The sequence below is a fragment of the Cucurbita moschata genome, unplaced genomic scaffold (genome assembly GCF_002738365.1).
Source record: "Cucurbita moschata cultivar Rifu unplaced genomic scaffold, Cmos_1.0 Cmo_Scf00008, whole genome shotgun sequence".
Lineage (NCBI taxonomy): Eukaryota > Viridiplantae > Streptophyta > Magnoliopsida > Cucurbitales > Cucurbitaceae > Cucurbita > Cucurbita moschata.
The window spans coordinates 408595-420924 of NW_019268524.1; the positions used below are offsets into that span (position 1 = coordinate 408595).

The 12330-nt window shown below is 36.6% G+C and overlaps 2 protein-coding genes across 5 annotated transcripts; one reads left to right on the forward strand and one right to left on the reverse strand.

Moving 5' to 3' along the window:
• Positions 1 to 744, forward strand: LOC111446542 (auxin-responsive protein SAUR50-like). The gene has a single exon (XM_023085393.1). It carries the CDS (start codon positions 191 to 193, stop codon positions 506 to 508), a length of 318 nt encoding a protein of 105 aa, XP_022941161.1. The 5' UTR covers positions 1 to 190; the 3' UTR covers positions 509 to 744.
• A 3395-nt stretch (positions 745 to 4139) lies between these two features.
• Positions 4140 to 9968, reverse strand: LOC111446376 (filament-like plant protein 4). Of its 4 annotated transcripts, none has more exons than XM_023085172.1 (6): positions 9666 to 9968; positions 8331 to 8435; positions 7911 to 8130; positions 5368 to 7789; positions 5119 to 5176; positions 4140 to 4887 (listed from the first exon to the last, which is right to left on the reverse strand). In XM_023085172.1, the coding sequence occupies exons 2-6, from the start codon at positions 8427 to 8429 to the stop codon at positions 4456 to 4458; spliced, it is 3231 nt and encodes a 1076-aa protein (XP_022940940.1). In that variant the 5' UTR covers positions 8430 to 8435; positions 9666 to 9968; the 3' UTR covers positions 4140 to 4455. The 4 variants fall into 4 exon arrangements, with proteins under 4 accessions (XP_022940940.1, XP_022940942.1, XP_022940943.1 ...); XM_023085174.1 differs by lacking the exon at positions 9666 to 9968 and adding an exon at positions 9044 to 9145; XM_023085175.1 differs by lacking the exon at positions 9666 to 9968 and adding an exon at positions 8905 to 9037.
• Between the last annotated feature and the right edge of the window lie 2362 nt (positions 9969 to 12330).

Sequence of the window (12330 nt, forward strand, 5' to 3'; positions counted from 1 at the left end):
TCACTTCTCCCAAAACACCCGTGCTCTGTCATTTACCCCACACTAAATCACTAACCATTATAACCATTAACCCTTTCTTTCTCTGTTTCCTCTGTTTCTCTCCCTCCATAAATACCCCAAAACATCCCATCTTCTTTCCCACCTCCACTTTCCTCTCTTCTTTGTTGTTTTTTGTATCTCCCCAACCAAAATGGCCATCAGAAAGTCCACCAAAATGCCACAGACCGCAGTGCTGAAGCAGATGCTGAAGCGCTGCTCTAGCTTGGGGAAGAAGCAGCAGCAGTACGACGAACAGGGCCTCCCTTTGGACGTCCCCAAGGGCCATTTCGTGGTGTACGTAGGAGAAAATCGAAGCAGACACATTGTCCCCATCACATATTTGAATCACCCACAGTTCCAAATCTTGCTCCAGCAAGCAGCTGATGAATTTGGGTTCGATCATGACATGGGCCTCACCATTCCCTGCGATGAGCACTTCTTTCAGTCCCTAACTTCCACCCTTCGATGAACTCTTATTATATTTCTCCTTTTTTTTTCTTTTTCTTTTCTCCTTTTTAGGCCGGCCAAAATGATGAAGCTGCTTCTCTGCTTCTCTGCCATATAATATTGTTATGTTCTTCTCCATTTTTCTTCATTTTATTTCATAGTTGATGGAGAAATTGAAAGGGAAGAAGAACCCACGATTCCGTATGACTGAAAATGTAAGTAAAATTAGTTTGGGGAAATGGAAATTTGAGTCAATCACAGTGAGTAGCGATCTGGGCTGGTTTTTTGTCCCCTTTTGGTTAGTCGCTGATTTTAAGGGTTTTGTCCGTTGGGCTTGTGTTTAAATTTTCCATGTCGCCGACGTTTTCCCAAATCTCGATTAACTCAACCGTTTTTTGCCGTTAAAACTGAACGACATGGAATGTTCTGTCACGGGCCAACGTTTTCTCCTTTCCCTAACTCTCTCTCTCTCTCTCTCTATATATATATATAATATAATTAAAAATAAAAAAGAAAACTTTTAATTAAAGTAATAATAATGATTATTAAAGTCCAAATCTTTTTCTTAAATATTATATAAAGTATTTGAAAGGAGAGGAGGCAACCCGATTAGAAATGAAAAAATGTATGTATTTTTTTGTGGTAATTTATGGGTGATTAATTTATTGGAAATTTATAAATAATTTGAAAGTTGGGGAAATATGAGAGGGACATGTTTAGGAAAAAAAAAAAAAACCTCCGACTTTCTGGAAGCCCATGTGGGTGGGGACCACAATCAGAGTACACATTTCTTGAAAAAGTAAAAAACTTTATAACGATTTAATGATCGGACGGTTAGGAATTAAGATGTGGAGGCGCGTGTCAAAGTGGTAGCCGTAGCCGTAGCCAAGGGAGGGCGTACTGCGTAGGACACATCAGACTTCACCAATTAAATAATAAATATGGAAATTACTTCAACAAAAGCTGCCCCTTTTTTTTCATTTATTTTTAATTTTATTTTTCTTTATTACCGGTCAAAATACTGAATATTATCTTGTAACGTCCCATATCCACTCCACTAATCGATGTTGTCTTATTTAAACTTTTCAAGCTTCCACTCAAGGCTCTAAAACGCGTCTGCTAAGGGAAGGTTTTCACACCCTTTTATAAATGGTGGTTTGCTCTCCTCTCCAACTAACGTGAGACATCACATCTTTATGACTGAATAACTAATTCAACGTTATAACCCATTAATTTTTTGCAAAAGTTTTGATTAATCAATAACTTATATAATATCCTCAAAATATTTCTATATTAAGCTAACTATGTTGATTGACTTTCAAACAGTGAATGCCTATTATCAATCATTACGAAAGTAGTTGACTTTTGAAAACATAAAAACAACCATTCATTATTATAAATTCAAATTAGAAACAATACCACATAATTCAATTTTACTGTATTTTTAAATAAGAAGATAAATGGAATGATTTAAAGTAAGTTAAGAGCTAATTATAAATTCATATTAACATTATTATTCTATCAACATCGAGTGGACATTTATCATTTATGCCGACAATGATTATTTTATTTTATTTTACAAATTCCATATGTTACATGTCATTTTCACACCTTTGCAATAATATTATTATAAAAAAAGTGATAATATTTAATGTAATTCGAAGATTTGAAGAAGAAAAAAATTGGAAATTTGAATATATGGTCCCCTTCTCATTAAATTAGTGTATGGGGCTTCAAATAACCACATGCCAAAAAAAATAACTAAATTAATATATTAGATATGAAATAAGATTCTACCGAAATTAGTATAAAATTTTAATGGCGTGTATTATTTAATGTTAAAAGATACTAATTATAATTAGGTAAATGCCGACCAACGACGTTGAGAGAGTAGATAACGACTATCGATGAGACTGAAACGAGATTACGCGTGAAGAGTGAAAATAAAATTAATAAGAAAAGACAAGACCAACATTAAAAGCTCAGTACAAATTTAATTTTTTTTTAAAATCAATGTTTCCCCCACGTTTTTTGTTTTTGTCAGTTGAATTTTGTAGGGATATTTTATTTTTTATATAAGTTTTTCAATACAAGGTGATGGGTAAATGTTAATTATTTTCATCTAATTTTATTTATTTATTATTTTTTGAAAAAAAATGATAATAAAGCAATTGGGATTATCATGAACCACAGACCAACGCTCGTGATTGCATCAAATCAAGTAGATCCCACGTCACTTTATGGATTTACTAATTTAATTATTTTTTCCACATTATAAATTAAATTTTAGACACGTAAAAACAAAACCATATTACTTAAGAAAAGAAGGGGATATGTATATTCATAATTTCAGCTTTCATATGAAATGGGAGAGATGAGAAAGAGATGGGTTTGCGGTTCTTTTTATTTGCTTTTGGTATATGCATTGTACTAATGTGGACCGGTCGGGTCGAATTGAGTCGTGTCAACTGTGTGAAGGAGATTCGAGCAAATGTTTTGGTCCTTAAGTGGAAGAAGTAGGGGTAGGAATATGAAAAGTCTAAAATGTGGGGAAGTTGGGTGAGTTGTAGGGTATCCATGTTTGTATATATATTTCCCTATTACCCTAAAATCTTCTATCAAAAATTTTGTAATTATATCATTGACCTAACTCCTATTTACGTATTACATTTCTTGAGTGGAGTAATATTAAAGGTAAATTAGTTTCAGTTGTCTTGATAAACAGATACAAATCTTCCATCTTTTGATTAAAGATATACTATTTTAAACATTAAATTTAAGAACAAAGTAAACAATACGTTGAGTTTACGACTATTGATCAAATTATAATATTTTAACGAGTTTTCGAAACAATAGTGTTATAGTACAACATCATAAGTTGATATCTACAAATGGGTCATTATGTCCCACTCTTCCAACAGTCTTAATATATACATAAAGTAAAGATATGAAGCAATAAAAATGCAAAAAAAGTACAACAATTTTACTTTGAGTGCGCCAAGTAGTGGAAGTGGGACATACAAAATAATGAGAAAAATGTAAATTTGGTACGTTATGAAAATCTTGAAAATGGATAAATCTCCACGAAAATGGTGGACGGATCTTGGGCTGCATCAATAATAATAATAATCATAGTCTTTAGGAAACATTATAATTTCCAGATTTCAATACCCCATTATTTATTACCAAGCTTTGCTTCATATTTACTGCTTTGTCTCTTCATCCCAAACACAAACGTATTCAAATAATGCATTTCAGTTCATATCTAATTGGGCAAAACTTGATAAAAAAAAAAAAAAAGATTGGAATTTATCTGATAGTGATGGAGTGATCAAAGCAAGGAGCTTGTAATTAGTCGGTGGGAGTTGTTAACAATTATTGGGATTGAAGAACTGTATCATACGGTGTACTATTTTATTGAGCACAGTCCAACTTCAACTATGGACCAACAGTTTTAGCTGTCATTGATTTGGTTGGATCAGTAATTGAAGTGAGGACCATGTGATTGTATAACCCCACATGGAGCCCCTCATTTGAATTCATCAATACGCCCTATGCTCCTATAGCTCATGTGCCTTGCTTATCCCTGCAATCTCCCACCACTACATACCCCTTGTAATATGTGTACATATTCAAAATGTGGGGTCCAAAAATCAAATAAAAGCCACACCAATTGTTCACAAAGTCCAGTCCAAATGTCAAGGGAAAGCCAAGCCTTCAAGAAAGGAAAAGAAAAGAAGAAAAATTAACAGATGTGAATATGATAATAATGTACAAATGTTAAAAGATACGTTTGTAAGCATCATTTTTTGTGCTGACTTTCACGACATAGACCTCCCAAAACTGATTCCCATCTAAAATCTTAGATGTCTATGTTTGTTTGGTTTTTTCTTTTTATCTATTTATCTTATTGAGTGAAGTATTTTAACAGAATCGCATTATCATCATGCAAGAGAGTAGCATGGATGCCTAATGACTGTTCTTTCCTTTCGAGGAGAAGAATCTACTGAATCCTCGAGCATGTTTCTCTGGAGTTGGAGCGGAAGAGGAGGAAGAGGAGCTTGACTTGGTTGGTCTGTGCTTTGGATGTTTTGAATTGCTAGGCGACATCAAGAAGCTTCCTCCTTCACTGTCAGAAACACTGCAAGGGGATTCTGCATCGACTATGGGTGCCATTGCAGAAGCGGCGGTATCCAATTCAGACTGATCCAGGTCCACCAGATTGGTGCCACTTTTAGATGGTTCATCCTCGTTAAACTCTTCGCCTCTTTGACTTCTCTCGCTGAATGGAGATCCACCAAAGTCCGGTTGGGGGCGCAGAGATTTCAGCTGCTTGCTAAGAAGAAAAATCGTTTCTTGACATTCTGCCAACTTCTCTGCGGCCGCAGTCAACTCTATCTCCTATTGTAACAAAAGAAATACCAATACCAAGTTCAATAAGAGAAGGCTCAACAAATTATTTCATTACTCCTCAATTAAAACAACCTATTCCTTAACCATATTTGTAGATTTGAATAAGTTAGTGCTTTTCTTTCACGCTCATTCGTTCCTGAATATATTATTGTGATGGTAATTCTAGAGCGTTTATGGGGCAAAGCAATTTCAGTAAAGGAAAAGGTATTTCAACTTCACCTGGCTCTTCTGGGGATCATCATTAATTGCTGAAGAACAAGTAGCGCAAGCCTCATTCCTGTAACACAAGAAACAAAGGATATAAAATTTGATTTGGTGATGCATTAAAACGAAAACATATAAAGATCTAATAAAATCAGGCAATAACGGGGGATATTGGATAAAATTTAGGATAGACATTGATGTCCATCACCTAAAGTTTTCCATACATAGGCGTCGTTATGCAACAGAGGAAGGTACAAGACTAACCTCTGTAGTTGTTCTTGAAGCTCCTTGCACTTGGACAAAGCTTCGTGATGATTCCTCTTTTCATCTTGAAGTTCATTATCCAATGCTTCAGATTTTGCTCGCAAAAGATTTAGCTCAGTTTCCAAATCTTCTGAACGTGCTTCAAGTGACCTGTAAGACTCTACCATACATTTCAGCTGTGTTTCTGATAAGCTGTTTGATTTCTGAGCCAATGCCAGCTGTGACCTAGATTCGGCTAGCAGCTGCTCAGTTTCCTGCAGTTTATGCTTTGTTGCCTCAAGGTCCTCTGTAGATCTTGCTAAATCCTTTGACAGGTTCTCATTGGCTAATTTTAGCTCTTCAATGTCCTCTGCTGAGAGTTTGGGTAATCTGGAATTTGATTCATAGCTGGAGACTAGATTTCCATCACAAGGAACTTCAAGATCAGAAGTTGGACTAGAAATATGGGAACAACCGCTTGTATATCTTTCTTCCAGTGGATCGTTTTGGACAACCTTGTGCTCTGGTAAAGCTACCTTGTCTATGCAATCAGGACTATTAGTATCCCCATCAGTATCCTTGCATTCAATGAAACTAAATCTAAGCTCACTGGCTTCAGAGAGAACATGAGAAAGAACAATCACAAAGTCCACCAAACTTGTGTTCGCATACACAAATTTATTGAAGGTGGCAGAGAATTCCTCAATCCTTGGACCCAGACCATGCCCATCTGGAGATACTGTATCATGAACTCTCGAGGCTTCTTTCCCAAGGAGCAGCACAAATTCATGAACTTGAGAGATGGCAGCTTCCAGGTCTTGCCTCATGGGCTGATTGGGTGTAGCAGACTGGGATAACGCAATTTCTCTTTCTACTCCTAAACCAGCATCATCAGGATTGGCTTGCCTATCGCATGTCAGGTCAGGGCATTGCACTTCTTTAGAAGCACAGCTCAAACTGACAGTAGGTTGCTGAAGTGCATCATGAGCATCTTGCACAATGCATTTAATATCCTCCAAAATTTTGCCAGTATCTGCATCCTTTGAAATAGACTCAAAAATCAAAGATATTCTTGATCGGAGTTTCATCAAAGGCAGTCCATCGGAATCAGCACAATCTGATGACAAATCAACAGTAGAAGATGCAACATTTGTAGATGGACTTGAATCCAGTTGATGTTCCGACTGGATACCATTCGAATACTGGTGTACAACTTCAGAGGCCTTATTGTTTGAATCATCTGAAGCAAGGATGGCACCATTTGACTCATTCGATAGACATGCCAATTTCTCCATTTCCAGAAAGTCATCCATGAGCCCCAAGTGACTTCCACTTTCAGTTTTACTTAATTTCTCACTTCTCATCTCTCTAAATTGGGAAATGTCAGAGGTCGCCACTATGGATAGAGAATCTGCACAACTCTGGCCATCCTCATTTCCATCTTCAGACATAGAGGTCAAGCTGGGAGGATGAGTTGTGCTTTGGCATGAAAATCCTTCAACAGTGTACTGAACAACAGATTTTGGGGAGCTCCTTTGGTGATTACCATTTTGAAGCTGCATCTCCAAACTTTGAAGTTTACTAGCCGTCTTGGCACACAAACTTCTGGAAGTCTGCAATTCACTGTTACGCTTTGCCAAAGCCTCTTTCAGCATCTTAGTTTCCTCCTCCATGGCTAACAATCGTTCTGTAAGGAACTCATTCTCCTTTTGGAATTTCTGTGAATTATCAAGGGAAAATTCAGACACAGATAATATATGTGGAGTTGGAGGCCTACTAGGCGACTTCCTTACTCGGGTGTCTCCATATTCCCGGCCTAAACTTTCAACCTCTAGTTTCATTTGAGCCAGTGCAGCAGGACCAGGCAATTTCTTCCGCACAAGTCCACGTAATCTTTGACATTCTGCTTCCATCTTAGTTATTTTCTTAACAACCTCCATGTGTTGCTTGTTAGCTGCTTCAGCAGACCTCATGCTCATATTCTTCTCTTCATTGCGGATTTCTAACTCCTTAGATACTATGTGTAGTTCATATTTAAGTGAATTTATTTCTCTTTCGCATGATTCAATATTGCCCTTCAACATCTCAATGTCGGCCTCAGCTTGTGACTTCTCTTCACTTATTTTAATCAGCATGTTGGAACGTTCTTGTAATGACCTTGAAAGTGCAGCATTCTCAGCAGCAGACCTAAGAAGTTCTTGGTCTAAGTCTGCCATCTTCGATTCAAACTCAAGTTTAATTTTGTCCCACTGCTTGGTCTTGGTGAAAATAACTTCTTGCAATTTAAGTTCATGTTCTTCTTTCAGGCTTCTTATCTGCCTCATGCATTCCTTCAGAGCACCATCCAAATGTGACGCTCGATCTTCAGCAGTGAGCTTCGACAGTGTCACGGTTTCTAGATGATTTTTTAATGCAAGAGCTTCTGCTTCAGCTTTCTCCCAACCTGTTGTCAAGGCATTGTTTTGCAACAAAGCATCCAGAATAAGCAAAAAAATTCAAATCACCTTAATTTTAGAATTTCAGATTTATCTCTCTAATATAACCGCAAAAATATAGAACAATACCTGAGACAGCTTCTTCAGCGACTTTAGCATGCTGTTTGACTAGGTTGTCCTTAGTAGTCATCTCGGACTGTGCCGCTGATAGTTTCTCATTCAGATCTTTGATCTCACCCTCCAGTGTCTGGATTTGTTCATCGCGAATTTTTACTTGATCCTCCAAACCGGTAAGCTGTGAATAAGTCTCCACAGAAATTTGTACATAACTTGGTTTTTTGTAACCATCCTGCATGAGGAAAGGAGATACGGTAAGAGAGAGAGAAAATATAAAATGTGATTATAAATTCAAATCCCACCACCATCAGCTCACTTCTAAGAGAAGAAATTCTTGAGGGGAAGGAAGAGAGATATTGTAAGAACAGTACTACTGAGCAACCTCAGTGAACAGTTAAGATTTGTTGGGGTGGATAAGTTTTCACTAATTACCTGATCACCCTGGCTTCCTGCCGACTCTGACGTAGTATTCGTCTTGTCGGATGTTTTCTCAGATGATTTCTTCTTCCAGGGCCAACTTCGTCGATCCATTTCAGGCTGCATAAATTGCAGTAACATATGTTAAATTAATGAGTTATGCAAGGGAAAAGAATAGACTTTAAGATCTAACCCAAGATTCAGACAAAAATTAGAGTCCCAAACTTCTAATAGCATCATCATTTAGTGGTCACTGCCTGAGGAATTACTTAGTCCTGATTTTATCTTAAGTGGTGCTTAAAACTTCCCATGACACATCGTATCCATGGCGCATGGGATGTGAAAGAAATTTTTTAAGAAAGAAAAGCCTCATGGTTTACAGAAAATGAAAAAACCAAATCAACTAAGTCAAGTAAGGGTAGTGGTCACAGATTAAGGGAAGTAACTGCGCAGCTCCTTGCACGTATGGAGTAATGAAAGTATAAGGTTCCAAAAATGGAAATCCATTTCTTTAAGCCCACATTTTTTGCAACAAAACAGACCACATCCAAACGCTGTGTAAATGCTATTTATTGGACACAAACAGCACCAGGATAAAAAGTAGCTACACCGAAACACCAGAAGGGGAAGAAATTTAAAGGATGGCAGTTAGCAATTCCACCGCTCATCTCCCGACGGAAAAATTCAGAAATAAGTTCGATGAAAAAAAATGAGCCAGATAGACATGCATGTGAACGATGTCATCACTATCTGTTTAGTAAAGGAACCATCGAGATCTAAGCAGAGAACTATTGCTAGACGAAGATCATTGACCCTAGAAGCCAATCGGTGCCTGCTGTGGGATAATGTAGAATTCTTTTAATAAAAAAAAAAGTAAAGAAAATAGTAGACATAATCTACCCACACAAGAAAGAATCAGCGATGTTCTTAGGTAAAGCGAGATCCAAATTAATTAGTAAATGGTCCAAAATAGTTACAGATTAAAATTTAAATACGGCGAAAAAATGCACTGATACCACACCACGAAAAAGACAGTTATCAGAATTCCAGTTAGAATTGAAATACCTAAACACTTGAAACAAATTTAATCAGAAGAAAAAGTGGAAGCAATTACCGACAAAAGAAGATATTTCCATTGAAGCAAAAATTCAGAATCAACATCAAATTAGGGAAAGAAACAAAAACTCAAAACTACGAAATGAAAAAACTCGCGATTGCGAGAACAGAACAATTTATTAGTCAAACAGACGCTCCCTCATCCGAATTCGAAACCTGCAACAAACACAAGCAACAGCTCGAGAAGAAAGCAGTAGTAGGAGACAAACGCAAAGGAACTCAAAATCGACTAACCGATAGGAATGCCGGCTGGAGGAAGAACAATCAGATGGAAAAGAGAAACACTCGGGTAAGAGAAGGAACAGTGAAACTGTGAGAGTAAGAAAACCAATCAGTTGAAATTCCGGCAATGAAGATCCAAAGGGATGATTCGCTAATCGTGGCCACGGCTTCGGAGGAAGAGACTCGGCGGAAACGGCGACGGCGACGGCGGAGGTGGAGCGGGAGGTGGAGGGTGAGTGCGGGAGAGGTGAAAATGAAAATATTCGGACACAGTGCGTCCACTAAAAAAAGCCAGGACGTTGGAAAAGCTCCAAAACCATCTCCTTTTTAAATTTTTTTCTCTACTTAATTTGAAATTAAAATTTACTTTTTATATGAAATAAATCAATATTAATTTATTCGAATTTTAATTATAATGAGAGTCAAGAGAAAAAGGGCTTCCGTTAAGACGAATTTGCCCATGAAACAAACCAATAATGACGGAAAAGTCCCTCCCCCCGCGCCTGTTTTGCTGAAGAAGCTACAGCTGAGCTGTATCCGATAGTTTAGAAAGTTCGGTTTGTTAGTATTTACATTACGCTGCCACTATGGACCACCGTCACTCTCTCTCTCCCTCTACAGCTCATTTCTTTTGGCCACAATCACCTACGCCGCTTTTACCCTAAGCCCCACCATCACAGCCGTCCAGTCAACCCCCAACCGTAATTTGTTCCCCTTGGTGCGGATGGCCCACTGGAAAACATGAAATTTGTGCTCTTCGATCTCTTCTGAACTGATGTACGGCTGTGATTAAAAGCTGTGTATCGTATATTATGTATCTAACCCAGAATATTATTTAATACCCTCCTGCGTTTTGCATAGTTGTAATGATTAATGAGGGTTGATTAAGCAACTTAATTTATATAAAGAAAGAGATTAGTGGGAAAATTAATGTTTTTTTTTTCCATAATTGGATTTGGAATTTGAGGAGGGGGTGATAATTGTACAAATTTTTTTAAATTTAATCCTTGTCCATATTTACTGTTTTTTTTTTTTTTTTATTATTTCTTGTTTAACTAAAACTAATAAAACAATAATAATAAATGTATTTTCTTGAATTTTACATATAATGTTTTGAAATATTTAATGCAATTCTTTATAATTAAGTAACTTTTTTTTTCCGTCAAGATTGTATGATGGTTGAGAGTTGAAATTATGTGACATTAATAACGAATTAAGTATATTAGAAATAATTGATGGTTTAATTAATGAATTAGACACATAAAGCACACTCAAAGTTGACATGATTTGATTTGATTTGTAATGATATTCCAACATGTTTTAGTCACTGTTAATCTTTTATTTTTTACGTTGTTATTGTTGAAAATTATATTTTGATGTGAATAAATAATTTATAAAATTAGAGGTTCACGTGTTGGCTACTTGGGTTGTACTAATTGTCATTTTTGTTAAGACATTGGGAAGCTTTTAATAGCTGCCACAAAAATCAATTTGATTTTATTTGCCAAACTGTTGGACTCAGTCTTTGGGAAATGGAGATAACATTGTTCTAAACAGCTCATGAAAAAAAATAAAGAAAAGTGGGGAAAGGGAAGAACTTGTGAGAGACGCAATTGAATGTTTGGAAGAACTTGCGTTGCACTCCACCTTATCGCCCACATGCTTCTTCTTCTTCTTCTTCTTCTTCTTCTGATTCTGCTTCTTGGTCGTCGTCGCTGTTGCTCTTTGGTGTTGTTTGAGGCCCCAATGGGCATGGAAATGACAGCGTTTGAAGCAAGGAATCCATATCTATATATATATATATATATATAATTGATACCCACAAGCCCACAACTCAACCTCTTTCCTTTTCTAATATGCATGCTTCTCTTCCAAGTCACGTCATTTCAATTTTTACCATCAACTTGAATATAGTTCAACTTGAAACTTGACGCAGTAAAATTAAATTGTGTTGGAAACAGGGACAACTTGACGCAGTAAAATTAAATTGTGTTGGAAACAGGGACGAGGGAATCCAAGAACATGAAAGCTCTGTCGTTTTCCCAGTTTTTATGAACCCCAGATTGATTTTACTTAATTTGCTCAAACATCCGATTTATTGGCGGGCTGAATCGAGATTGAATTTCATGAAACATTTTTAAAATTTTATTCTAATAATATGTTCATTTTAAAATTTTATTCTAATAATATGTTCATCACCCATGTTTTTCCAGATGAATACGGCGGCGCCTTAGCCACTGTTTGGTGACGCAGCGTGGATTTAAGGGGCTCGACAATCAAGACATCTGCTTCGTTTGCACAACATGACTATTCCTTTCCTACCACCTACCTCTATTTATTATTATATTTCCCTTCCATTTATCAATTTATTACTCACACTTCAACTCTATTTTTCAATTATAAACCTTCCACTTCAACACATAATTCATATTTTATTTTTATTATTAGCTTAGGGGCAGCGACTATGATAAGGTATTTAGGTAAAATAAAATGCGATGATAAATATATGTGTGTGAAAGAGAGTAATAAATGTGTTGTCGGAGGTCGTGAATGTGATTTATGAATGATGAGAACTAAATAGAACATGGTCAGTTTGAATGGACAACTCGACCTATAACAACCTCGAGAACTCGATGTCTGTTGTTCATTTAACTATATATTTTGTATCATAGGAGAT

What these genes read in the sequence shown, in the direction of transcription:
- LOC111446542 (XM_023085393.1), top strand. Translation starts at nt 191, where the DNA reads ATGGCCATCAGAAAGTCCACCAAAATGCCACAGACCGCAGTGCTGAAG.
- LOC111446376 (XM_023085172.1), bottom strand. Translation starts at nt 8,429, where the DNA reads ATGGATCGACGAAGTTGGCCCTGGAAGAAGAAATCATCTGAGAAAACA. An exon ending in CAGGAAGCCAGGGTGATCAG is followed by an intron (nt 8,131 to 8,330) that starts GTAATTAGTGAA and finishes TTCCTCATGCAG; the next exon opens with GATGGTTACAAAAAACCAAG. An exon ending in CTTCAAGAACAACTACAGAG is followed by an intron (nt 5,177 to 5,367) that starts GTTAGTCTTGTA and finishes CTTGTGTTACAG; the next exon opens with GAATGAGGCTTGCGCTACTT.